At 47.0% G+C, this 27,462-nt stretch overlaps 1 protein-coding gene and 1 non-coding gene across 2 annotated transcripts in view; both read left to right on the forward strand.

The window, feature by feature from the left end:
• The first annotated feature begins 256 nt into the window (after positions 1–256).
• Positions 257–27,462, forward strand: part of SLC22A4 (solute carrier family 22 member 4) — a 42,503-nt gene continuing 15,297 nt past the window's right edge. The window contains exons 1-4 of the mRNA XM_043587320.1: positions 257–853; positions 13,037–13,140; positions 14,571–14,725; positions 23,406–23,577. Coding sequence (XP_043443255.1) covers positions 461–853; positions 13,037–13,140; positions 14,571–14,725; positions 23,406–23,577 — 824 coding nt within the window. The 5' untranslated portion in view covers positions 257–460. The remainder of the gene's footprint in view (positions 854–13,036; positions 13,141–14,570; positions 14,726–23,405; positions 23,578–27,462) is intronic.
• Positions 26,257–26,341, forward strand: TRNAR-UCG. Its single transcript has one exon. It is a non-coding gene; the product is annotated as a tRNA-Arg (tRNA).

Here is a 27,462-nt window from a genome sequence, read left to right on the forward strand (position 1 = left end):
GCCCGCTCTCCCCTTCGGAGCTTCGGCCTGGGACCTCCGCACTTGGGGTCGCGGGCGACTTAGGGCGCGAGGGAGCGGAGCTTTGCCTCACCGGGCCGCTGGGAGCCCAGGGCGGCACAGGCGCGGGGTCGCAAGGGCAGGGGGGCGGAGCACCAGGCGGAGCCGGCGGGGAGCCCCACCCCTCCCGCGCGGCCGCCCTCCACTCCCCTCCCCGCCCCTGCCGAGATGGGCTTGTGGTCCGTAGTGCCTCCCGTGGCGTCTAGCTTTGCGACCGGGAGAGTTCCAACGCACGCAGCCTGTTTCCCGGGAACCCTCCCCGGTCGTGGGCCCCAATTTTCCGCAGCCTTCCACGACTCCGAGAACGTTCTGACACCCTCGGGGAACGCTCTCTGCTGCACGACTCGGTACGGGGACCGCTCTTCGCACCCCTTGTTGCTGGGGCAGACCGACGGTGGGAAGCATGCGGGACTACGACGAGGTGACCGCCTTCCTGGGCGAGTGGGGGCCCTTCCAGCGCCTCATCTTCTTCCTGCTCAGCGCCAGCATCATCCCCAACGGCTTCAATGGAATGTCAGTCGTGTTCCTGGCCGCCACCCCGGAGCACCGCTGCCGGGTGCCCGACACCGCGAACCTGAGCAGCGCGTGGCGCAACCACAGTATCCCGCTGCGGCTGCAGGACGGTCGCGAGGTGCCTCACAGCTGCCGGCGCTACCGGCTGGCGGCGATCGCCAACTTCTCGGCACTGGGGCTGGAGCCGGGGCGCGATGTGGATCTGGAGCAACTGGAGCAGGAGAGCTGCCTGGATGGCTGGGAGTTCAGCCAGGACATCTACCTGTCCACCATCGTGACTGAGGTGGGTGTGTGAATGATCCTTCATCTGCCTCATACCCCTTGAGACTCCCTGGCAGTGCCTGGGTCCACGTTTCCCACTTGCAACCAAACCTGACTGGCAAGCAACTGGGTTGTGCATCTCAAACACGTGTGTGCTGCGCATGAGCAGGGCTCGAGTGAGGCTTATTCCTGAGCGGTCCAGTCTAACATGGAGGGGATGGAGCAGGGAGTGTTGTTGCCAACTGTCTTTCCCTTTTTGAGTTTCACAACAGATGAAATTGTTTCCCAAGAGGCTCAGTCCCAGGCTGCTCAGATGTACAGTCTGATTCAAGTTCCTGCTACTCACATGAGGAGGGGTGTGGGGATCTCTGCTGAACCCAAGTGCATACACAGAGAAGAGCTTGTTGCAGGGCAGGCTGTGGGCAGGTTTGACCTGTTTCCTGGCCACAGAGGTCTGGAAGAATCAAAGGGTCTACTGCTCTGCCATACACATTTTGGTGAAGCTTGGGGTCCTATCTTGAGGCTCCAATTTCTCTGAAAAGGAGCAGAGGACCTTCTGATGCTGACTGGCTACAGGGGCCACAGGAGCCATAACTCTGGCCCCAACGTACTGATAAAGAGACTGACTCACAGAGACTCTTCTGAGCATAGGATGCAGGGGCCAGCAGGGGTTCCAGTTTATGCCATTAGCACCTTAGGATCCTAAGTGGTTTGGTGGCAAGTTTTCTGTTTCAGGAGTCAGGCTACACACATACTTTGTCCCTTACACTTCTTGCTTCACATGTGCTATGGGCCACAAGATGCCGCGTCCTTCTGAGGGGGGCATACCCAGACCAGTTTCCTGCTGTTGATCAGATAGGTAGGATTTCCCAGCTTCTGGCCCTGCCCCTGCTCTGTGTTCCTCCCAAGAAAAACCCCAGTGTGACCCCTCTTAGTCCTTAATCCTCTTGTCTCAGAACAATGTAGCAATCATCAGACACCATGTCTGGCCTTATGCTGGGCACTAGGCTAAAGACAGTTGGGGTGTAGGGGCTGCTTTCAAAACTCACATGCCCCTGGGGCACACTGGCCAGGTTACAGAGAGGGCTAACATTAACTCTGGTTAGTAATAGGATTCTGGAGCCTGAATTCAAGTTTGGCTGACCTGCTGTGTGACCTGGAGCAGTATATTACTGTCTCTGTGCAGATAACAGGGTGAGGGAATACTCCAAGAAAAAGTGATAAAATTAGAGCTGAGTCTGGAAATATGAGTAGAACTTGCCCAAACAAAGAACATGGCAGATTCTGTGGAAGGAATTCCCGTAGATCCAGGCAGCTGGTGTTCAGGGGATGACAGGTGAGGCTAGATATGCCTACAGAGATCATTTCACAGTGGTCACTGTAAAAATGTTGAGTAATTGACTTTATTCTGAGAGCAGTGAGGAAATAATAAGGGTTCTAAGCAAGGGGTAACATGGCCAGATTTGGGTTTTCAGCAGAAGCTTACTCTAGCTGCTATGAAAAGCAAGAAGACCAGTGAGGAATCTGTGGGAGTTTCCTTGGCAAGAGACTGGTGGCCAGCCAGGGGTGGTGCCTACAGGATCTATAGGACCTGTGGAAAGTGGGCTCAGCCTGTGACCCACCTCTGGATCCCCCAGCATTGCCACCAGGCCTACCTTGGACCCTGAAGTGACTGTGCTTCTCTGGCATTGATCCCCTAGCAGGGGCTCCTAGTGCCCACCCCTTTCCCACAGCCTTGTCCTGGGGTATCTAAGACTGGGGATCAGCTCACTCCACCTCAATTCCTGGAACTTGAGCTAAAGCTGGCCCCACTAGCTGCAGCCCCCCTAAAAGCTGGTCTGAACTCTTTTCTCTTCCTCGCTGGTGTCATTGACCTCATGGTGTGAAGGGTGGGTAGCTGCTCACCTTCAAGGCCATAGCTCCCCCTGTTGTGCCCTACTAAAGGATCCTGTGGGCACCTCTGGGGATGCACATCATCACACACTCACACGCAGGAAAAGGGTTTGCTTTTCTCAGCAGGCTTTCCCTTCCTTGCTTCTTTTTTGGTGGAAGAGTAAAATAAAAGATAAATGGATACTGGTGTTTGGGAGGAAGGAGAGGAGAAGCACCTCTGAGTAGGTGAGTAGGGGGAGGTGGTTCTCCACAGAGAGATGGTGACACAAGAAGAAGTTCTGGAGTCAGACTGGAGGGCCAGTTCTGACTCCACCCCTAGCCACTTGGCTGACTTCAGCAGTTACATCACTTTTCAAAGCCTCAGTTTCCTTCACTACGAGAGGAGATACACGCATGTGAAAATCTGCTCGACATTACTAATCAGTAAGGAAATGTAATCAACACCACAGTGAGATATCACCTCACACCCATTGGGTTGGCTGTTATATGGAGAAATTGGAATTCTTGTGCACTGTTGGTAGGAGTGTAAAAAGGTGTAGCCCCTATGAAAAACAGTATGTCAGTTCCTCACAAAATTACAAGTAGTTTACAAGTTGGGAAAACTAGGCAGTCACTTCTGAGCTGGGTACCACTTCTCCTAGGCCCCATGCTTCAGAGGCCCTGTGAGAGCCTGTTTTTGGTAAGGACCAGCTTTCTGTGGCAGGCTGCCAGTGGCCTGAGGCGGGCATGCTGCTCCATCATCCAGGCTTCTGTCCTCTCCTGAAGTTGGCTGCATCCTTTAGGAATCCATGGGTGGAGCTGCTGGTGGCTATGCCCTTGAGCATGATACAGCCTCCAGCAAAGGGCCTGGGCCTCTAGGGGCACTAGACTCGTGCCATCTTTCCTGGGACCTGGGGTCAGGGCACAGACAGAGGAGGACACACTGATTCTCCACCCATAACCCAAAAGTATGAGGTAGGAACATGAGGGCCTCATCCTCTGCTAATAGGGCGCTTATGGGAGGCATTGGGAGTAGCAGAGGAGCGACGATGAAATAGACTAAGGTTGATATCTGGTTGCTACTACATGGAACTACATACCACAGGATGTGCCTCCTCTGAGGCCTGGGTGGCCTCTGGCAAAGGTGAAAACTTTGAGCAGTAGGCAGGCTTATGCAGTTTTCTTTCTGTCAGGCCTAGAAGCTACCAGGAAATGCTGCTGGTGCGTGTAGAGACTAGCAGCTTGGCTATCAGGACAGCCTGAATATTATTAACCAAGTTCACACTCTAGCTCTCTGTCACATTCCAGAGGGGACAAGGTGTGGGATCTACGCCTCCAGCCAACACCAGCGAGATTTTCAGAAAGATCTTGCACAGAAAACAAATAAAAGAGACTCCGGGGCTTCCCCTAGCTCTGATCTGAAATTGCTTCCCTGTTTGTTTATTACCTGCCTCACCCCAAACAGTTTGTGCGTTGCCTCTCAGCTGTTCTCCTCTGACAATGGCCACCAGGATCTCAGAATGTGCTTTTGTCCGGAGGCTTCTTCACCCACATCTCCTGCCAAGTTTCTGGATAAACAAACTTTGTCCATCCCTCCTGGTGTACAATAGAACGCTCACACAGAGTCCAAGAGGTAGGGTGGTGTATTGACAAAAACAAGGCTCTGGCAGGGTGGGTCACAGGAGCTGCACATGCCTCTGAGTGGACTATAATTTCGTCCTGGCAGCAAGCTAAATTCACTTCATATTCCGGGCTAATGCAGGGCTGCCTTGTTATCTGAAACTTTGGTCTGGTTTTAAGTATGTCTCTGGAGCCCAAAAGAAGAGCAAGAAAAGCACGCATTTGGAGTAGAGATGGTGGAGAGAGATTGGAGGCTCTTGGGAAGGGCCAGGTTGACGCACGTGCCCTAGCGATGGCCACAGATAGCCTGAGGCTGGCGGCTTTTGCTGTGTATTTGTAGGACTGGAGGTCAGGTTCACAGTGGCATCTTCCATAGCTTCCCCTCAGTGCTGGAGGGCTGATACAGACCCCATCTCACTCACTTCTGTTCCCAGAGTGGAGCCTAGGAGATGTGTGCTGGATCCGATGCCAGGCTGCACGGGGGAGATCCAGGTCTCTGAGTCCCCTTCTCTTTCCTTTAGGTGCCTCCACTCCCATCCTTACCACCCCACTCAAACTTTTGCTTTGGTTCAGCCTCTAGTGACCACAGAGCTCTCCACTGAGGCCTCCCCACCTATGGTTGTTTTTTCTTTACCTGTAATCTGAAGAAGGAAGGATACTGAGGACATTTTAAGGTTTAGTGCCCCCCTTCCCCCCCCCCCCCCCCCCGCCACTATCCCCTGACATCCGAGTTGTAGAGGCTTTATTCCTGGTTAGTACAGCCAAGAGATTGGGGAATCCCATCCTCTACTTGGCTCCTACTCATACATATAGTGGCAGCTCAAGCCCAGATTCCACAGGATGAGAATACTGGGGCCCTGGTTGTGCTTGTCCCAGATTGTTTGTAAGGTAAGATGTTCCATCCCAGGAGAGTCAAGCCGAAAAGGCAGAGGCTACCATCCTCACCCAGAATCCAATTCTGAGGGCCACTTTTCCTACTACCGGCTCTGGAGCAAGGGCTCAGAGATTTTGTCCAGGCGGACAGGTAGGCCATAAGAATGGAGCTCTGAAGCTGTTCCCACGGGAAATAACTGCATTTGTTAGAAGTTGAAGAAGAAAAACACTAATGTACACAGCTCAGAAGCTCAAAGAATTCCAAGTAGAAGAAACAAAAAGAGTTCCACACACAGATACATTATAGTAAAACTGCTGAGACCCAAAGACAAAGGTAAAGTTTTGAAAGCAGCAAAGAAAATATGAGTTGTGACATACAAGGGAAGCCTGATAAGGTTTACCCTTGACTTCTCATCAGAAACAATGGAGGCCAGAAGCCAGTGAGTAACATATTCAAAATGCTGAAAGAAAAGAGATGTCAACCAAGAATCTTAGTTCTAGCAAAACTATCTTTCAAAAATGAAGTAAAGATATTCCCAAATACAAAAACGCACAACTGAGAGAAAGTTTTCACAACTTATTCTTCAGGAATAAGTTTTTCTTTTTTTAATTTTTTTTTTCAACGTTTATTTATTTTTGGGACAGAGAGAGACAGAGCATGAACGGGGGAGGGGCAGAGAGAGAGAGGGAGACACAGAATCAGAAACAGGCTCCAGGCTCTGAGCCATCAGCCCTGAGCCTGACGCAGGGCTCGAACTCACGGACTGCGAGATCGTGACCTGGCTGAAGTCGGACGCTTAACCGACTGCGCCACCCAGGCGCCCCAAGAATAAGTTTTTTTAAATGAACAACTTAAGATCTGAAAACTAAAAAACATCTTTGAAAGAAATTAAAGAAGACATAAATAGGAGCACTTGGGTGGCTCAGTACATTAAAGGACTGACTCTCGATTTCATCTTGGGTCTTGATCACAGGGTTGTGGGATCAAGCCCCAAGTCAGGCTCTGTGCTGAGCATGGATCCTGCTTGGGATTCTCTCATTCTGCCCTCTCCTTCGCGTGTGCACATGCACTGTCTTTCTCTCTCTCTCTCAAATTAAAAAAAAAAAAGGAAGACATAAATAAATGTGAAGACATGTCATGTTCTGCTCATGAAGTAGAAGTCATAATATTGTTAAGACAGCAGCACTCCTCAAATTTATCTATAGATTCAACACAAAATTTGTTCAGTATTATTAGTCATAAGCGAAATGAAAATTGAAACCACAATGAGGCACTTAACACCCGTTGGGATGGTTAGAGTTAAAATGACATACAATAACAAGTGTTGGTAGGAAGATGGAGAACTGAAACCCTTGTTCATTGCTGTTGGGATTGTAAAATGTTGCAGCCACTTTAGAAAATAGTTTGGGAGTTTCTTGAAAGGTTAAATGTAGATTTATCACGACTTAGCAGTTCCACTCCTACGTATATACCCAAGAAAAATGAAAACATATATCCATACAAAATCTTGCCTGCAGAAATTCATGGCATCATTATTTTTTAATGTTTTTTAAGTTTATTATTTATTTTTGAGGGAGGGGAGAAGGTCAGAGAGACACAATCCCAAGTAGGCTCTACACTATCAGAGCTGAGCCTGATGCAAGGCTCAAACTCACAAACCATGAGATCATGACCTGAGCTGAACCAAGAGTCAGATACTTAACCAACTGAGCCACCCAGGCACCCCCATGACATCATTATTCATAAAAGCCATAAAGTGGAAACAACCCCATTGTCTATCAACTGATGACTGCTAAGTAAAATGTAGTCTATCCATACAGTGGTATATTATTCAACCGTAAAAAGGAAAGAAGTACTGATACATGCTAAAACAACATGAATGAACCTTGAAAACATTATGCTGAGTGAAAGAAGCCAGTCACAAAATACTACATATTGTATAGTTCCACTTAAATTAAATGTCCAGAATTGGCAAATCCTTAGAGACAGAAAATATATTAGTGGTTGCCAGAGGCCGAGGAAGGAGAATGGGAAGTGACTGTTCATGGGTATGGGGTTTCTTTCAGAGGTGCTGAAAATGTTCTCAAATTAGATAGTGCTGATGGCTGCACAACTCTTCAAGTAATGCCGAAAACCACTGAATTGTACACATTACAAGAGTGAATTTTATGGTATGTAAATTGTATTTCAATGAAGCTATTATAAACACAAAGAACAAAAAATCTAGATTTCCCCACCCCCACCCCATCATGTGGCTGGGAAATTTCTAGCTTAGTCACAACAAAGTTGTGAAAAAGAAATTGGAGTGGATGTGTATTCTGTTATTAACTAACTACTACTTCCTATTTTTCCCCTGGAATGAAAAGTGTAAGATGACACAATGGAAACCTATTTTTCATTCTTAAATGGACTATTGCTAGCTTTTCATTCACAGTAATCTCTGAGATTGATATCCATTTATAAAAGGATTTTATGCTTTCTGGTAAAAGCTTTTTTGGTTTTCGGTCACTGACAAAGAAGTTCTTATATCCAAGAATCTCTGTTGGCTAGTCAGGTTTAAGTGTAACCTGCTCTACTTACTCATTCATACTGTTTGTTCTAAGTCATGATTTTGCTGTGAGAACAAAGGCATGAGCTTAGTAGAAAGTGAATGACCATTTAATGAGGCTTGAAATGTGTCAGACACTGTGTTAAACACTGTACTTACATTTCCTGTGCTCATGACAACCGCAGGAAGGGGTATTCTTGTTACTTCTTTGAAGATGAGAAAGCAGGCTGATAGAGGTGGATGAATGCCCAAAGTCACACAACCAGAAGTGGTAGAGCCCAAGAGAGCCTGTGCTCTTTGCTCAACGTCAGGCTGCCTTCTGGAGTTCTCAGTATTATGGAGGTCACAGGGATACTCTTATCTTTATGTTCTTTTATGGCTTTGGTAAAGGGTAAAACTGCTAGCTAGACTGGCTACTTTCACAGTTCAAGGTTAAAGGTGATTTTCAAAGGACAGCGTGTGATACCATGCTTTTCCCCAAACTCATTTTCCATTACACCTGATTGTTCAGCATTCAGCATTCATTCATGAACAATTTGTTGAATATACACCATTTGCCTAGCCTGGGCAAGCGTTAGTTATCTAAAATGATTACCTGATTGAGTTCAGGTTTTAGAACTCTGTCCATCTGAAAGAGGATGAGGAAGGGGTGTCTCTTTTTCTCTCTAGCCAGAGATCAAGGGCACAGTGGCCCAGAACTGCCCGGGACTACTGGGCTCTTGCATGCACATATGCACACCTGATCTGTCCTATAAAGTATGCTTGACCTTGAGCTTTGTGGAGGCAGCAACCATGTCTGTTTTGTGCCCCACACAGAGTCTGGCCCAGAGCAGGTGCTCAATGACGGTTGAATAAATAATTAAGCAATTCCTTTTACCAATCCACTAGAACTCGAGCTGGTTGCTTCATTGCCCTGTGCCTTCATTTCCTCATTTATAAAGTAGGGATAAAGAGAGTACTCATTTCACATGACAACCTTGAGATCCCATGAGATAATACAAGGCACACAATGAACACCCAATACACTATAGTCAATGTTTCTGTGAAGGGGCATGAGAGACATGCGTTTCTATGCCAAGAGTGGCCTTCCGTCTTCTATTACCTTGTGACCTGGGTTTTTGTTTCTTAAAGCAAAGCTGAAGGGTGGCCCAGCTACAACGACTCACTCTGCTATGTTAAGGAATGTTAAGACCCTGAGGTCTAAGACCCTGGGGATGAGGCAGACATGGTAACCCTGCGAAGGCATATCCGGTGCCCCCACCCTATACAGCTTGGGCCAGTTAGTTCCCACATTACACTGTGTCCAATGTGGTGTGGTGGTGTGTGTGTGTGTGTATGTGGTGGAGGAGGGGGTTATGTTTTGGAAATTTTAGTGCCTGACCTGAAATCACAGCTCCAGAGCAACACCAGCCAGCTCCTCACCAGACCGTCCACCACTAGTCTCTGAGCAAATCACATTATGCATGTTTGTGTGTACATGTATGTACACATATGTGCAGAGACCCAAGGGACAGTTCTGTCTTATTTAAGAAAAGACTCTCTTCAGGACTCCTGGCTGACTCTGTTGATTGAGCATCTGATTTCGACTCAGGTCATGATCTCCAAGTTTGTGGGTTTGAGCCCTGTGTTGGGCTTTGTGCTGACAGCTCAGAACCTGGAGCCTGCTTTGGATTCTCTGTGTGTGTGTGTGTGTGTGTGTGTATGTGTGTGTGTCTGCCCCTTCCCTGCTCTCTCTCTCTGTCTCTCTCTCTCTCAAAAATAAACATTAAAAATTTTTAAATAAATTTTTTATTTAAAAAATTTCTCTCAAAATAAACATTAAATAAAATAAACATTTTCTTATTAAAAAGATTTTTTTAAGACTATCTTCCACTCAGCCTACAATGTCATTGCTAACCACAGGGAGTTCCCTGGGCTCTGGCTAGTGGGGCACCAAGATGCACCCCTCAAGTCCCAAGGGGCTGGTCACAGGTAGGGCCTGGCCTCCACAATAGCCCCACGGAGAAAAGGGCCCTTCTTTAGGCTGGCAGCTGATTTCTAGGACTCTAGTCTCATGAGTTGCAGCTGGAACTTTGTCTACAAATCCTGTATCCTATTACTAGGTCTGCTTCAGCTTTCCAAACGGATTTTCTGGGCATAGTAACTTCTCAAGAGAGGGCCCAACCTTGGAATGAACCATGGGTAGCTATGATGTCCAGCTGCCTTCCTCTGCTGGGTATGAGCAGGAGTTCCAAAGGCCAAAAACACCCTCCATGAACCCGCAACAGGTGGATGCTGTGTGCACATGACTACCTCCTGTGCCACATGATGCTGATAGGGCTTCTTGGGCCCCTCTTCAGGGAAGAAGGGGGACCTAGAGCCATGGCTGTGTGGGCTCCAGTAGGAGAGCAATGGGGAGCTGGCCCTTAACCCATCCTTCCCAGCACCCCAATTCAGAACTTGTCCTGCTCCATTCCCTAAATGGACCAGGCTCGACACACTGCCAGGCCTTCTTTATGGGCATGCAAACTGTGCAGTCATATGGGGCTCCAAAGTTGTTTGTAATGCTCTGCTACTAACATCTTGAAATTCTTCATAGTTTTTGAACAAAGGGTCTTGCATTTTCAGACTGTACCAGGTAGCCAATCCTGCTCGCTACCTTTGCCATGTAATCCCTGGCCCCACATATAACAGTCTTCCTCTTTCCTTTCTGTCTTTAAGTCTTTCTTTTTCCTTAATGTTTATTTATTTTTGAGAGAGAGAGAGAGAGAGAGAGAGAGAGAGAGAGAGCGCAGGAGAGGGGCAGAGAGAGACACACAGAATCCAAAGCAGGCTCCAGGCTCCAAGCTGTCAGCACAGAGCCCGACGCAGGGCTCAAATTCATGAATCATGAGATCATGACCTGAGCTGAAGTCAGACGCTCAACTGACTGAGCCACCCAGGCGCCCCTGTCTTTAAGTCTTATTTATCCTACTCTAAGGCAAAATCCTGACAGAAAAATACTCAAAAACCACAAAGGAGAGCACATTCTCTTTGAAGAGCTTTTCTGCTTGACTGCAGATGGAATGGTGACAGTGAACAATAGACACATCAATACCCCTACCACACTTGAGAGTTTCTCAGCTCTGTCCAGCACTAAAGGCTGTGGTAGAGGTCTTTTGCCCTTGGTCCTAGTGTCTTCCATGAAGAATTATAGGGGATGGTATTTAATAAGCTCATTTGCCTGACCTTTGGAGTTCTTGTCCAAAGCATGACATGGGTGCAAGTTTGGTACAAGATCAAGCCTGAGCTGGTATCTAGCAAGCCCATTTACTGCTATGACTTCAGACAAACCCAGTCTCAGAACCTCAGTTCGCTCTTACACAAAGCAGGCAAAACAACATGTTAGGAGGCTTTGGAGTCTCAGTTTTATGAATCTTTGTGTTGGGGCAGATTCCAAGCTCTTTTCTGACACTTTGGCCAGTGATTTTTCAGAAGTGGGTGGCCACTAATTCAGGTGTATGTCCTGTCTATGCCTTCTAACCCATGGCATGACAGGGCACATGAATCCAGGCATATAGTTTTGGAGGGTTTGTGCCCTTTCCCCTGAAGCCCATTCAGGAACCCCAGTTGAAGAAAAACTGTACTCTGGACATGGTCTCAGTTTCATCCTCTGCTTGTGCCTGGGAGACAGAGAGTCAAGTTCCTGGCCCACTTTGTTTTTCCTCTGCAGAGCTATGCTTGGGCTTTCTGCCTGTAGCCAGGATTGTGGGTGCCAGGATAGGCGGCCTCATGAATCTTGTTATTGTCTTTAGGACGGGAGTGTTCTCAAGGACCTTATCCTCAACATCACAGCGTGACCCCTTTGTGGAAGGAAGTCTACAGGAGAGACTTCTCTCAGGTCTTAGTACTTAGAAAAACTAAATTCTGCAGAACGAGTATATCACTTTGCCTATGGGGATCCTGCGAGCTGAGCCACAGGGATCTTCAGAGCTGGATTTCAGAGCGTCTCTGGCAAGCATGCAGGCCCCTGGGCAGGACAGCTGGCTGTGGGTCTAATCCTGGCTTGGTTATTTTGCAACCCTTCCTCCCCTCTGTTGTGTGCCCTGACTCCTTAGCCTTCTGTTTTACACTTTTCTCTTGGATGCATCCTGCTGGAGACTGAAGTGTGATATAAATATGTGAATTCATTTTTAAATCTATTTTAGGGAAGTTGTGAGGATTAAGAACTGAACTGCTTAATGAATGTCATGGAAGCAGTTCTACAACCAAGTGGAGGGGGGATTGGGTAGGAGGCAGGGGGTTTTCCTATAGACTGGATCATCTTGCCACACATAGCAATCCCTTGACCCAGAGCCCCCCAAATATCTATGGGTACCTGCAGTATATATGTGTATATGGATGTATATATATTTCATATATACATATATATACATACATATACACATATTTCATTCATATATATATATATATATATATATATATATGAAAGCTCACTGAGCACACTTTGAAATCTTTGCAACTTCCCTTGAAATTTTGCTGACTTGACTAAATTGAAGAGCTGGGAGCTGAAATTCCTGCTGAAGCCCTCATGTTATGGATCTACCAGCAGGGACTTGTTAGGGGTGTGACAGCCCACAGGCCCTGGGGAATTGGAGGAACCACCTTTCTGGAAAGGCTGGGTAGGAAGGGTAGGAAAGAGTGTGGAGGAGTGTAGAGGGGAGATAAGGGGTGCTGGGGAGGTATAGATACCCACCCCCCACCACACAGTGGGTCCTGAATTTAGGCTCCAAACTCAGCCTATGGTGTGAATAGAGCAGTGAACACAGGGTTTTCTGGAGGAGTCTGTTCAGAAAATATAATCATAGACCACTTGCACTTTTCAACAAGGCAGAGGGAACTTCTATGCCTGGACCAAGGGACCAGGCCCTCTTCCCTGCCCCTGGGGAGTTTCAAACACCTTCCTTCCATGCTTGGATGCCTTCTGAATCAGAAATACTACCTTGCTTCATACTGCTTCACAGCTGAGGGGTCACCGGTCACAGCCGTGGCCTCAGCTAGCTTTTTGCTATGGGATGCAAGAAGAGCCAAGGCATTACCCTCCCTTACCTGGAGAAGAGGAAGGTGAATCTCAGGGAGGGCAGTGACTTGCCCCAGTAAGTGCTAGAGTCAAGAGTCAACCCCAGGGTGAGACCTAGGCCCTTAGCACAAAGTTGACAGCCTGTCACAGGGGAGGAGAACGTTTCCAGCTGCCATGCTACTCCCTCAGATCTGGGCTGGGACTGGGCCTGCTGGAGGGCCAGGTCCATACTTCATGTTGTCTTCTCTGACAGTGGAGTCTAGTGTGTGAAGATGACTGGAAGACGCCCCTCACCTCCTCCCTGTTCTTCCTGGGTGTGCTCTTTGGCTCCTTCGTGTCCGGGCAGCTATCAGACAGGTAAGGAGGCTGGGAGGGAGAAAGGGTGGGATAGAGCCCCTTGTCCATTCACTATCTGTCTGGGAGTTGAACTGAATTTTGGGTATTTCTACCCAGAGAAAGAGAGGCCCCTCATACCAACAAGTCAGTGCAAGGAGGAGCCCTAATGTCTCACATCTTCCCTGCCCTCGTTTACTTATTGGAACCTTACTTTGTTCAGTTTTCCCAGCCTTGCACTTCCAGGGTTTTGCCCAAATGTCGGGAGGAGGCAATGGTCCCACTGGAGACTGGAGTCTTTATATCACCAAACTTCTCAAAAAAAGAATACACACACACACACACACACACACACACACACCCTGCTGGCATCACCACTGCCTCCCCATCCTATCCCTGACTCTCAGATGGCAGATGATCTGTCCACAAACAGCCATCAGTCAGAGTAAGGGCCAGACAGTGAGTGCCCACATCACTGCTATGCAGGGCACCAGGGCCACAGACTGACCGAGGCTGGTTGTGGACCTCCTGGATCTCAATCTAGAGGAGACAGCATTGCAGCTCCAGGAGAAGTGCCCCACTGGCCCCTGAATGTTCTATGGGGACCAGAGAAGGAAGGTGGGAATGCTAAATGGCAGTGTTGAGAAGGCTTCCCAGAGGAATGCCTATCACTCCGCCACTTACCAAGTCCAAAGGGACAGCAAACCCAACAGCCTGAGATCTGATTTTGGAAAATGACGTAGGAGACAGTTTTGCCCACGCCTGTGCTCCATTCTACTCATTGGTCACTATCAGAAAGCGAAGTGAAGGCTTAAGCCAATTCTCAGCATGTCTACTGTTAACAGCTACTTTTCCCATAGAGAACTGGCTTGCAATTTTGTTTGCACATTAGACTCATCTGGGAATTTTTTTTAAATCCTGACACGCAAACTGCATCCTAGACAATAAGAATCTTAGGAGGTGAGATGCTGACGCGAGCATTTTTTGGCACCAGGGGTTTCAAGTACAGCTAAGGTTGAAGACCACTGCCATAAAGGGAGTCTTCACTCTGGATTGACACAATTCCCATTTTGCTGATAGATGTATCTGTAATCTGTACTTAGCAATTTGTCAGAAATGTGGTGGTAGCTTCTTCCTGTGGCTTGTTCTAAAGAGCAGAATTCTATGTGGTCCTTGCATGAGCCGCTCTGTGATTTCAAGATATGGGGCCTTTACAGAAGGTTTTGAATCTCAGAAGTCACCTCCTGGGTAGATGGATGCCCAAGACCTCACCAAGGAAGAAGTGGGAGGATGAGACAGGGAGAAAAGTCTGTCACACAGCCCTGAAAACAAACAAACAGACAAACAAACAAACAAACAAACACAAAGTCTGCAGTGATGCCTGACTCAGGGCTTGCCACATGCCTGGCTGTGAACTGCACATGCCATCTTTTGTGCTGTGCTGTATTCTACAGGTTTGGCAGGAAGAACATCCTCTTTGCGACCATGGCTGTGCAAACTGGCTTCAGCTTCCTACAGATTTTCTCCATCAACTGGGAGATGTTTACTGTGTTATTTGTCATCGTGGGCATGGGACAGATCTCCAACTATGTGGTGGCCTTCATTCTAGGTAAGAATGTTTTCTGATGCTCAGGCCTTCTCCTTCAAACCTTTTGAGAGGCCAGGAAGAAGGGACCACCGAAGAGGAGCATAGGGAGTGCTCTTAGGACAGCAGGAGGCTCCTCAACCCATGGGCTGTGCTTCTAAAACATGATCAGCCTCAGACATATGTGTGTTGGGGAGGGGGCTGAAGCCTCAGGTTCTTTGATCTGGTCGCAGGCAAGGCAGGCACCCACAAGGCTGGGCTCTGGAATGTAGTGGTGGATAGAAGCTGGAGCTGATAGGAACCAGCCACACAATAGCTGAGCACAATTCAGCAACACGGGGCTTGGCAAAGGCACAAAGTTGGGGTGCTGGGGATGTCTTTGACTTGAGTTTTGAAAGCTTGGGATGTCTGCCTGTGTCAGGGCAAAAGTGTTCCTGGCAGCTGTGCATGGCCTGTGGAAGAACTTAGGGTAGATGGTGTAGCCGGTACACAGGTAGAAGAGGCAGGCATGTGCCAGACAGGAGTTCAGTGCCAGTCTGCCATCCCTGGGCCGGTCTGGTGGAGCTCACTCCAGAGCATATCAGCAGTGTGCAGGATGAAGTCTTGCTGATAATAGTCCTATCTCCTAACAACAGCCTTGCTTCTGGAGTCTCAGGCTGCTGAGTGAGACACACAAACTAAAAGACATGAGGAGGCCCCCAGGGCCCTCACCAGCATTTCCTGAGAGGAAGTGAGGTGAGCTCCAAGCAGGCTGACCAGGGTCACCCATGAGAGCAAGCACCCCAACATGCTCTCTGAGCCCACCTGCTGACTCTGACCAGCTGAGAGGAGGGGAAATGAGGGGCCCTTCTGGAACAATAGACAACAGTTCCTATAATCTCTAGACTGACAATATTTCCTTGTTGATTCATTGCTGACCCAGTTTGCCCCTATTGTCACAGTGTAATTATTAACATGCCCTTTTAATGTAAGTCTAACAATTCTTCCTGCTGCGTCTGGTAAGATGGAGTCTGATTGCTTTTAAGAATCTGAATGACTCCCTGGATTTGGAGATGCTATGCTCTCTTAGTTGAGGACGTGTACACTCTCTGTGAGGTTGTTAAGATGGAATTGCTCACATTCCACTCCTTTAATGATTTGTGATGAGCTCCCACAGCCAAGGTGTCTGAAGATGGGGGAAGGGAAGAGCATGCTGGAGCCACATGGTCCTGGCAGTTAGCACCCTCTTCAGCAGGCCCCAGCAGGAGGGGGCCTCCCTCTTCCTTGTGGGGAAAGAGGGGAGCCAGATGTTCTTTTTTTTTTTTTTTTAAGACAGACAGACAGATAGACAGTGTGAGCAGGGGAGGGGCAGAGGGAGAGGGAGACACAAAATTCAAAGCAGACCCTAGGCTCAGAGCTGTCAGCACAGAGCCCGACACAGGGCTTGAACTCATGAACCGTGAGATCATGACCTGAACTGAAGTTGGATGCTTAACTGACTGAGCCACCCAGGTGCCCCAAGAGCCAGGTGTTCTTAAAGAAGGTCCTTTGTGTAGAGGACACACAGCTTCAGGCCAGTAGTGCTAGAAATGAGAAATTGGAGGAATTTAGGATGAAATTGCAACCTCCTAATGCTTCATGGCTGCAAGGACACAGGGCTCTTGAATAAAGCCTATTTGTTCTCATGGGCAAAATCTCCCAGAATCCATCTTCCTAGGGGTGATCTTCCCTAGGTCGAAAAAGCCCAATTTGTGGCTATACTTGGGCCAGACACATACCAGAGACTAAACAGGTCTCCCAAAGCAGATGATTCTGCCTGAGATTGGCAGACTCCTTTAAGGAGGGCCTAAAAGACCATCTAAAAGGGAAGGGCAGAAAATCATGGTGAAGCCAGAGAAACCCTATCATTGGGATTGGGAGCCAGGTGGGGTTTGTCCCAGACCTGGTGCCCCCCAGGTTCTACTGAACGGCCAATATTGAGTGCTGCCTTTCCAGGGGCGTAGGATGCTTCTGGAGCCTTGGAACCTCCCCTGTGTGAGTGGATGAGGCTGGAAGAGCATCCCACAGGGAAATCCTGCCCAGCTGGCCCTGACACTACAACCTACTCCCCTCCCTGGTCCCCATGTAAGAGAAGTGACAGGGCCAAGGGGAAAGTAAGATCATGTACAATCAATCAGAGCCCACATGTACAAGCCAGCAATCAGTGAGCTGGATGGTGGGTGCAACAGGCTCCCCATCCATCCACCTGGGTCCCAGAGCCTCCTTGGCTATTGTGCTTTCATTGCACTTGCAGGAAACTGCCGACTTTTGTATCCTCGTATGAGACTCTTTTTGTTGGGTTCTCTGGATGCACGTTTAAGAACATCACTGAAAACCAATGTGCCCCCTGGAGCAGCGGACTCGTGTCAGTGCCTGGGGCCGGCCAGGTGGCATGGTTGGCGTGGAGTGTGAGCACTTGGTGGAGGCTGGCTTCTCCTGCAGCACAGCGGCGCTCTCTAGTGTTCCAGGGCTAAAAAGCGAATTCCGGGTTTCAAGTAAAATAAACTGAAGTTTGGGGTCTGGGCCTTCTCTTTTGCCCTCTGGCTCTAGGGAAGGACTGGCAAGACTCTGTGATGATAATCTCATTTTAAGAGGCTTCACGTTAATTCAGGAAGCTGAATTACTCCCATTATCAAAACGAGGCAGAAGTGGACCTTTTAAAAATTGTAAAACCTGGCAGAATCTCAGGAGACAAGAAAAGGAAGGGAAGGAACAATGCTAGCCAAAGGAACATGAAGTGGATACCCCTGGAAGTGAGGGCACTGCCACAACCATGCTAGTTTAGGAGGAAATGACCACTCAGGACCAATGACACTGACCCTTTCTACACTCCAGCTGCCCCCCACCGTCTCCCACTGTTTCCCAGAAATTATGCCTTCAAGCCGTCCATAGCCTTCTGGGTAAAATGCCACAGGCTCCTCCTTTATCCCTCATCACTACCTGTCCAAATTTATTTTGCACAGTTAACTGCCTTCCTGTCTTGAAAAATCCATTAATTCAGTATTTTCCTAGTACTCCTAACTTCAACCTCCTATGCAATATTTGTGCCAGCATGCCGAACGATTTAAAACTCTGCTTCCTCTGGTGTCTACATGTGTTTTTCCTTGTCATAAGTATGTAACTGATGGCATCTTCCTTTATAACTCTGGCTACCAGAAAGCTCAGGCAAAATTGAAATTTCACTATATCAATTGTACAGTCTTTTTTAGCCACATATTTTTAAAATGTTTTTTTGTTGTTTTTGTTGTTTTTTTTTTTTTTGAGAGAGAGAGAGAGAGAAAGAAAGAAAAAGCGTGCGTGCCCACACAAGTTGGGCAGGGGCAGAGAAGGAGAGGGACAGAGGTTCCAAAGCAGGCTTTGTGCTGACGATGGCAGACAGCCTGACGCAGGGCTCGAACTCACGAACCACGAGATCATGACCTGAGCAGAAGTCAGACACTTAGCTGAGCCACTCAGGCAGCCCTAAATTGTTTTTAAATTAAGGTGTAATTTGCGTACCATACTATGCACTCTTTTAAAATGTGTATTTAAAACTTTTTAGTGTTTATTTTATTTTTGAGAGAGAGAGAAAAAGAGAGAGACAGAGCATGAGCAGGGGAGGAGTAGAGAAAGAGGGAGACACAGAATCAGAAGCAGGCTCCAAGCTCTGAGCTGTCAGTACAGAGCACAACATGGGGCTCGATCTCGTGAACCACAAGATCATGACCTGAGCTCAAGTTGGATGCTTAACCTACTGAGACACCCAGGTGCCCCTAAAATGTGTATTTTAGTGGTTATTATTATATTCACAAAGTTGTACAACCATCAGCTCTTTCTAACTCCAGGACTTTTTCATCACCTCCCCCCAAACTCTGTACCCATTAGCAGGGACTCCCCATTTTCCTCTTTTCCTAGCCCTTGGCAACCACTGATCTACTTTCTGTCCATATGGATTTATCTATTCTGAACATTTCAGATAAGTGGAATCATACAATATGTGACCTTTGTGACTGACTTGCTTCACTTGATGTTTTCAAGGTTGGTCCATGCTATAGCATGAATCATTATTCCATTGAGTGATTTACTACATCTTGTTCATCCATACATCAGTTGATGGGCATCTCAGTTGTTTCCACTTTTTGGTTATCAAAAAGAATGCTGCTATCAAACATATGAGTACAGAGTTTTTTGTGGATATGTGTTTTTCAGTTCTCCTGTATATATACCTAGGAGTGGAATTGCCAGGTCATATGGTAATAATTTTATGTTTAACCGTTTAAGGAAGTGCCATAGTGTTTTTCAAAGTGATCAGTTGCGTATTTTTTGTTCTTTTCTCCGAGGGATAACTTTTACCTTTCTTTGTATTTTACTTTAATGTTACCATTTTCTTATTGTATTCAAATTATTAGCTACCTCAAAGACTTCAAGGGATAAGATGGGATATAAATACATTAAAAAGATGCAGAAATTTGTTGTCACCCCTGTTTCGCACTGCATCATGTGAAGAAAGATCTGGAGGGACCCAGGGAGGAGCAAGGACTCACGCTTGTCTGTTCTCAAGGAGTTTACATCTGGTCAACAGAGGCAGTCAATGCACTTTTTACTGAGGACATGAGACATGGGTGAGGTAGGGGTGGCTATATGCTGGAAATATGCAGAGATAGGAAATGTTACTTTTAACTAGAATGATCTCTTTAGGTTCATAGAAGGGAGAGAAGTAGCCCTGAGTAGGGGGATATCTGTTAATTTGGAGAGAATTCTGAGTATTTTCCAGGGAGCAAAGAGAGGTTCTACTGTCTGACCTCTTGGTCAAAGGCACCGTACTTCCCATCATTCCTCTGACATCCAGCATATTTCAATTGTTTGACAAGGATAAAAGAATTAGCTATTCCTGAGAACCTGTCATATGCCAGATGCTCTACTAGGCACTTTACACACAGTATCTCAGTCCTTGTAATAAGAACTCCATGAAGTAGGACTTATCAAAGTTACTCTAGTAGTAAGCGAGTGTCAAGGAGCCCAGGCTTTCTGCAGGTGCCACTCTGCATATGGTTTCTGTACTCACAACCCAGGGGCCCCTGCCTCCTACTCCTGATTCTGGCAACTGCCCCACCTTATTTCTTGAGCTGGGGTCTGCCACAGGCCTGTGTTAGTCATTCATGGAAGAGCATGTCCTGCCTCCATGTGGAATGGATTCAGTGGTTCCTGGGATGACTCCCACAGAAGGGCCTTGATCAATGCAGAAGTGAGCCTGACCCTCCCTGAGTCACCCACTTGGACAGAGTACCCTCTTGGAGAGAGTACTTAGATTCAGGGGGTAGTGACAGACAAAAGGCAAACACTCCTGGCCAGGACAGGCCCTTCTGGCTTAGATGACAGCAGAGTCTTACTTCCAAGAGACACTCCAAGAACCAACTAGACCAAGACCAACTAGAAGCAAAAACCTAGGGTGTAAACAAGGCCAGGAGAGGCATTCCCAGCCAGGAGAACCAGAAGTCACTGCTGTCACCTGTGGGGCAGCTACAGCCTGTGAAAGGTCTGCAGGAATCAAGGCTCCTCTCTTAGCGTTCCTCTGAGAGGGCTGGTTGGCCTCCAGTTGGTTCGAAGACCAGCCCAGGAAGGGAAAACACAAATCCTCACTTCTTGAAAGGAGACCATGGCCTGACCCATCTCCCATGAATGTCTCCTTTAGGAGTCTCAGGTGAAGAACTGGTTGAGAAGGCCCAGGCTTTGCCCCCAGGTGATTTTTTATACATGGTGTGAAGTGAGACCATTTGCTTCAGCTGTTTAAGTCTCAGCTGATTATATGTAAAACAGAAGTAATATTCATTTTTGCACAATTATTGTGATGCTTCAAAGAGATAATAGAGTAAACACTTAGTCTAGAACCTGACTCAAAGTGCCGGCTCAAAATAAATGCTAGTGTGAAGATGATGGTGATGAGGAGGACAATGATAATGTTTGCAGAGGGGTGATGGTCTAAAAGTCACAGAGCAGGAAGTCGTGCTAATAAGGAACTCTTCAGGTTCATGCCATCCATGTGGCTCCACAGAAAGGCAGAGTGGTAGATTTAAAAAGCTCTGTCTCCCATGGGTACTCTGCAAAGTCAGAACAACTCTGTTCTGCCCTGACACTCGAGCTTAGTGACAGAGATTATCCAGGAACCCAGTGGTGTCGCTTCTCTTTCTTATCAGGATCGTGGAAGTATGGGGGAGCTCCCTTGCTTCACAATTCTGCAAGATTCTCCCTTGGTCCTGTGCACTTTCTCTTTTCCACAACCAAATCCTCTGCTGCTTCACTTCTGAATCTCTGCTTAGGAATGAAGCACCCCCTATCCATTCTCACATCACAATAATTACAGCCGAAGTGTTTAGAAACATGGCATGGTGAGTCTGCCTATGGAGTGGTAGGAGGGTCCTTAGTGAGGTAAGAAAATACCTGAAATTAACACTCATGATCTTCAGAGAAGTTAGGCCCTATTTTTGGAAATTAGTTGAGAGGCTATAACAGGCCCCAGGTGGTTAGGGCTGTTGCCCACAGTCTGGGATGTGAGAGGCGCACATTTCTAACAGTCTGCTTTTTAGCAATGGCTGTTCAAGAGGGAACCACTGAGGCAAACCTCTAAGTCATGCTGAGGAAGAAATGGGTTGGGGATAAGGAACAAGTGGTGAGAATGGGAAACTAGCCAAATACAATTGACCCATGAGCAAGGGGGTTGGAGTACTGACCCCTCCTTCACTCGCACAGTCAAAAATCCCATGTATTACTTTTGACTTCGCCAACACTTAACTACTAAGAGCCTACCATTGATCAGAAGCCTTACTGATAACATACACAGTCAATTAACATATGTATTTTTTTAATGTTTATTTATTTTTGAGAGAGAGACAGAGCATGAGTGGAGGAGGGGCAGAGAGAGAGGGAGACACAGAATCCGAATCAGGCTCCAGGCTCTGAGCCGTCAGCACAGAGCCTGAAGTGGGGCTCGAACTCACTAACTGTGAGATCATGACCTGAGTCGAAGTCGGATGCTCAACTGACTGAGCCACCCAGCGGCCCCACAATTAACATATTTTTTATGTTGAATATATTATTACTGTATTCTTATAATAAAGTTAGCTAGAAAAAAGAAAATGTTATTATGAAAATCATAAGGAAGAGAAATACATTTACAGTACCATACTTATTTACTAAAACAAAAACAAACAAAACAAAACAAAAAACAAAAACCTTGTGTATGTGGACCCATGGAATTCAAACCCATTGCTCAAGGGTCAACAGTAGTAATTGTACTGCTTCTCTGGAATTAGCCCTTAATTCCTTAGCCTGGGCTCAGGGCATATCAACACATCTGAGAAAATATCTCTTTAAAGACAAGCCTGAACGGTCCTTTGAATGCTGTTTTGTGTTTCCTGGGTTACTTTTCTGCAGTGGTGGGCAGATCTCAAATAAAAGGCAGAGCCGTTGCCATTGGCCAGATCTCTGCCTCGGGGCAGAGGACCAAGAGTGGACTCCGGAAAGGGCCTGGAACTCTGTGACAACAGAAGGAGCTTCTTCTCAGACTCCCCCATATCAACTGAGAGCTCCAAGAGGCAGGCAATGTCTCTGGAAGACCTGTGGCACTGAGCACAGCAAGAGCCAACAGCCACCTGTGTGTCCTCTCCCCAAACTAGGGCCCAATGCCAAGCAGTCTTGGCCCTTTGTGGCGCTCTGGGGAGGCTCCATGAAGTTCCCTGGGTGTGTGGCCAGCTGTAGAGCTGCCTGTCACCTGCTGGGCCAGCAAATCAGCTGCTTCTTTTCTTTCCATGGTCTGAATAGACTATTTCTGCCTGGGGCTGATCTCTGGACACAGTGTGGCTGCGGGGAATTCAGCCCTGGATGCTGGAACCTTCCCTATGTACCTCAGGAGCCAGCTGGACCCTATTTATCACTTTCCAGGGCTCAAGGGTGGCTAAAGGTGTCCTAATGCGACTCAGTTAAGTATGAACTTCCCACTGTTTCCCAAGACCCCGTGTCTGTTTATAGTGCAGAACTCTGGGAAAGGCTCCATGCATCACGACTCCACAGAGACCCCCAGAAGAGCCCCGACTGTCTCCTGGAGCACCCTGTCGGCTCCTCAACCTGGGGCACTCATTTTGGAAATGTGGCCTTCTCAGAAGAGATTACCCCTCAGGGCTGGGCATGATATTTCTGTGACATGAGATGGCCTTCAAAAGATAAATCTATGCCTCCTTTAAAATCTCATGAAGGGGTGCCTGGGTGGCGCAGTCCGTTAAGCATCCGACTTCAGCCAGGTCACGATCTCGCAGTCCATGAGTTCGAGCCCCGCGTCAGGCTCTGGGCTGATGGCTCGGAGCCTGGAGCCTGCTTCCGATTCTGTGTCTCCCTCTCTCTCTGCCCCTCCCCCACTCATGCTCTGTCTCTCTCTGTCCCAAAAATAAATAAAAACGTTGAAAAAAAATTTTTTTTAAATAAAAAAATAAAATAAAATCTCATGAAAACTCATCCTTCTCTAAGGTGACAAGTCTTGGGTCACTTCCCGCTTTCCTTCACCCTGATCATGCCTCCTCTGGGCCACACGGCAAACAAGTGCCACTTCCCTTTTGCAAGTAATTACAGTTTGAACTCTAACTGCCAGGTAATTGATGTAAAACAGCAAATATTAAAGTGAGTTAAAATGCTAATACTCCTCCCTTGTTTTGAACAGGAACTGAAATTCTTGGCAAGTCAGTTCGTATTATATTCTCTACGTTAGGAGTGTGCACATTTTTTGCAGTTGGCTACATGCTGCTGCCACTGTTTGCTTACTTCATCAGAGACTGGCGGATGCTGCTGCTGGCGCTGACGGTGCCGGGGGTGCTGTGCATCCCCCTGTGGTGGTGAGTGTGGCTCAGTCCCAGACAGCCCCCTGCTGCGGGCCAGCATGCCTGGAGCCAGAGCCTGGTGTGGATCCTCCTCGCGTGGGCTTGCGTGACCTCAGCGCGGCTGGCTGAGGCTGGGGTTTCGGAGCCCGTAGAGTGTCTGCCTCGCTGTGGGTGGGCCTGTGTGCTGGGGTTTGATTCTCCATGGTCCCCGAAAAGCACAGTTCTCAGGAAACGCCCCCCCCCCACAGGCTTCCCCCCACAGGCTCACCCAACTTGATGTTGGTTGTTGATGTTGCTTGTGGAGTTGTTACTGTGGGGTTCTGTTATTTCCAACTCTGTCCCACCCTGCTCTTTCCACACTGTTCTGTCTCTAGGAAATCTCTTTCTCCTTATGGATTCATCTAGTGTCATTTCCTCAGGCTTCTCTATCACAAGGTGATTAACATGTAGGTTGCTCCTATTTATCTGCTTTGTCTTGAAGGGCGAAAGAATTACTTTTGTTTAATAAATTGTTAGAGAAATGTTCTCTCCTTCCATAATCCTGCCACCCAATTTTGACACATTGGTGTGGGAATAACCAAGTTTGGAGATACTGGGTCCCAGTTTCACCCAACATGATTATGTGGGAAATTTCAGGTGAGAGAAGAGATTAGAATCATGGAATAAGGTTCCAGTTGCACCCTCTTTTGGGGGATTCCCTCATTTCTTTGTATTTTGGGTTCCCTCCCCCCATATTTAAGTAAGAGGAAAGGGGATTTCTTCTACTGGTGGGTCTCTCTCTCTCTCTCTCTCTCGTTAATCCTTCTTGGTTTGGTTTCAGGTTATCAATATCAAATCTCCCCGCAGTGACAGGTTTTACCAAACTGCTTGATCTGTACCTGCTTACACACAATGAAAGTTTCTTTGACCAGTTTTAAAAACTCATGGTTTAGACTAGCTCTTATGGTTTCCTTGTCCTGTGGACACAGCCTAGGAAGTTGCCAGAAGGTCTTTTATCTTTCTGCAATTGTTAGACAGCCATACAGACTGACAGCACATTTTGGCCTCCTTGGACTGGATAGCTCAGGTTGGACCACTCCAAGCTACTGTCTTTTTATCACCTCTAAGACTGCTATGTTTTTCAGTGTAAATTCTTGGCATACATGTGCCTGGGAGGAGAAAGCACTTTTTTTCCTTACTTCTCTGGAATTTGAGAGACACTGTTTTCAAGGTTAGCTACTATTCTGATTTGGAGGTTTCTTCTGGTACCCAGTCTGAGGGTCAGAAAAGCTTATGGGAAATAAGGACAGACCATTAACTACAGAGCTCTGTCTCCAAGGAAGCAGCCCAGATTTACAAGAGAAGGGCAATTTCCTGGAATGAGAGCCAGCATCATCATTATCATCAACATTACCTTCATCACATCTTCTGTCCCTGTTTCCATAATTCCCTTGCTAACTGAATTTATTATAAGAGATGGTGGTGACCAGAGATTCTCTCAAGACACGAGACAAGATTATTCAAAGGTTATTTTCTGCCTCTTCACACAAATGATGTTAATAATCTATGATTCATGGTTGCTGTTTTGGCATAAGACTCCAGTACTTCTAAAATATGGTATAATAATATGTTATTGGTATGTGCTCCTATAAGAGAGAGAGAGAGACAGACAGAGAGAGAGAGAGAGAATAAAAATAGAAGGGCCCTGACTGACCATTAAAGATTAGTATGGATTTTAATTTCTGGGGCTTGGACCTTTGCCTCAGGCCCAGATACTGCAGCAAGGAACCACTCTGGTAGGTCAGCCCCTTCGGTTTCCAGCTGAGGAGGTCCATCCCATGAGGAGCTGCATTACTCTTGCCCTAAGGAGAGTTCTTGCTTCTGTTGGTTGCCCATGGGCTGACCCATGAGTGCTCCAGGCTGTGGGCACACTGTACCAGGGACAGGACTGCCCTAGACAGAGGGCAGCCCCGGGCCAGCACTACAAAGCTGAGTGCTTATGCTGAAAGTTTAACAACAGTCTTATCATTCCCCTATAAAAACAGAATAGCTTTCTTATGAATGCCTCGTCCCTGAGGGTGGGACTTCCGGAAGCCATACTCATCAGTCTAGGGGGGGTTGGGGTGATTGGGGGGTCAGGTTAGGGCTGCTGCGCTTCCTGCTATCTGCTCAATGTATGATAGAGACTCTCTAGCAATGCCCTTCCCCTGTTCAACTTGAATTCAATACCTAGAGAGGCTATGGTGTATAACCTCATATGGTACTCCATTAAATTTTGAAATAATCAGCTAGACTTAATTCTCCATGCAGTAAAAAGCCATGGCAATCCAAAAATAGAGATCACAGCAGCCCTGAGTATGGTGGCCTGGAAATGGGAGTAAACCCATGCAGAGCCCTGCAGGTAGTCTGGGGAATTTTTTATGTCCCAGGTTCCTTTTTTGTTTGTTTGTTTGTTTGTTTATGTTTACTTATTTAGAGAGAGAGAGAGAGAGACACACACACGGGGGTGGGGGGGGGCACACACGACCAGGGGAGGGGCAGAGAAAGAGGGAGAGAGAGAATCTCAAGCAGGTTCTGTGCTGTCAGCACAGAGCCCGTCGTGGGACTTGATCTCACAAACTGTGAGATCACGACCTGAGCCGAAATCAAGAGTCGCCAACTGAGCCACCCAGCCACCCCTGTCCCAAGTTCCCTTTAAAAGGTTTAGCAAGGGGCGCCTGGGTGGCTCAGTTGGTTGAGCATCTGACTTCGGCTCAGATCATGATCTCACGGTTCGTGGGTTCAAGCCCCACGTCAGGCTCTGTGCTGACAGCTCAGAGCCTGGACCCTGCTTTGGGTTCTGTGTCTCTCTCTCTGCTCTCCCCAACTTGTGCTCTGTCTCTCTTTGTCTCTTAAAAATGAATAAATGTTAAAAAAATTATTTTTAAAAAGGTTTGGCAAGAAGTGACTATAGGTATGAATGGAGTATGTGTATAGGGGGTGAGAAAGAGCCAATAGATGCAACTTGAAGAACCAATAGAAGCTTTTCAATATCTAGCTGACTAAACATTACGAACTTGAGGTCAATGATGGCCCTGAAAGCCTGTGGAAGGAAAGGTAGAGTATTTCTAAGAACAACCTGGTGGGGGAAAGACATTGCTCAGAATCAGAAGTAAAGCATACATGTATATATACATGAAGTATACAGTGGCTGGGAAGTAAGGCCTCAAATTCTGCACTAACACAGTAGCCACTAGCCACATGCAGCTATGTAAATTAAAATTAATTAAAAGTAAATAAAATTAAAAATTCATTTCCTCAGTCACACTAGTTACACTAGCTCAACAACATGTGGTTATTGGCTACTATATTGAACAAAACAGCTATAGAACACTGCAGAAAGTTCTCTTGGGCAGCACAGCTCAATTACTGAAGGTCAGTGACCTAACATCACAGTTGCTACAGGGACCAACTAAGAGTAGATTCCAAAAAATATAAACTGGGTTCATTTTTCAACTCATGTGCTAATAGGCTGGGGGAGGAGGCTGAGGGTTGACCATTTGATAAGTTGTGTTTTGCTCTGAGATTAATTCCTATTGAGGCTTTAGAGGGGCACATATAATTATAGGAGGCCCCTATACCTGCTACATGTGATTTATTTTCTGGGATAACTGAGTACTGACAAATAGGTGAGAAAAACAAGAGAAGAAAGGCAGAGGAATGGCTAAGAGATTTTGAGAAATAAAAAGTAGAAAAGAACAGAAAATATAAATAAATATAAGTATGAAAAAATAAATAGAAATAGAAAAAAATAGAAAAATTAGGAAAGAATAGAAGTCAAGTGTGTGTAATAAAAAAAGTTTCTAGATGGTTAAAAAAAAAAAAAAAAGATAACATTGACTGTCTCCCAAAAACTGGTTTGGTTACTCACTGGCCTGGGAG

Source organism: Prionailurus bengalensis, chromosome A1, assembly GCF_016509475.1.
Source record: "Prionailurus bengalensis isolate Pbe53 chromosome A1, Fcat_Pben_1.1_paternal_pri, whole genome shotgun sequence".
Classification (NCBI taxonomy): domain Eukaryota; kingdom Metazoa; phylum Chordata; class Mammalia; order Carnivora; family Felidae; genus Prionailurus; species Prionailurus bengalensis.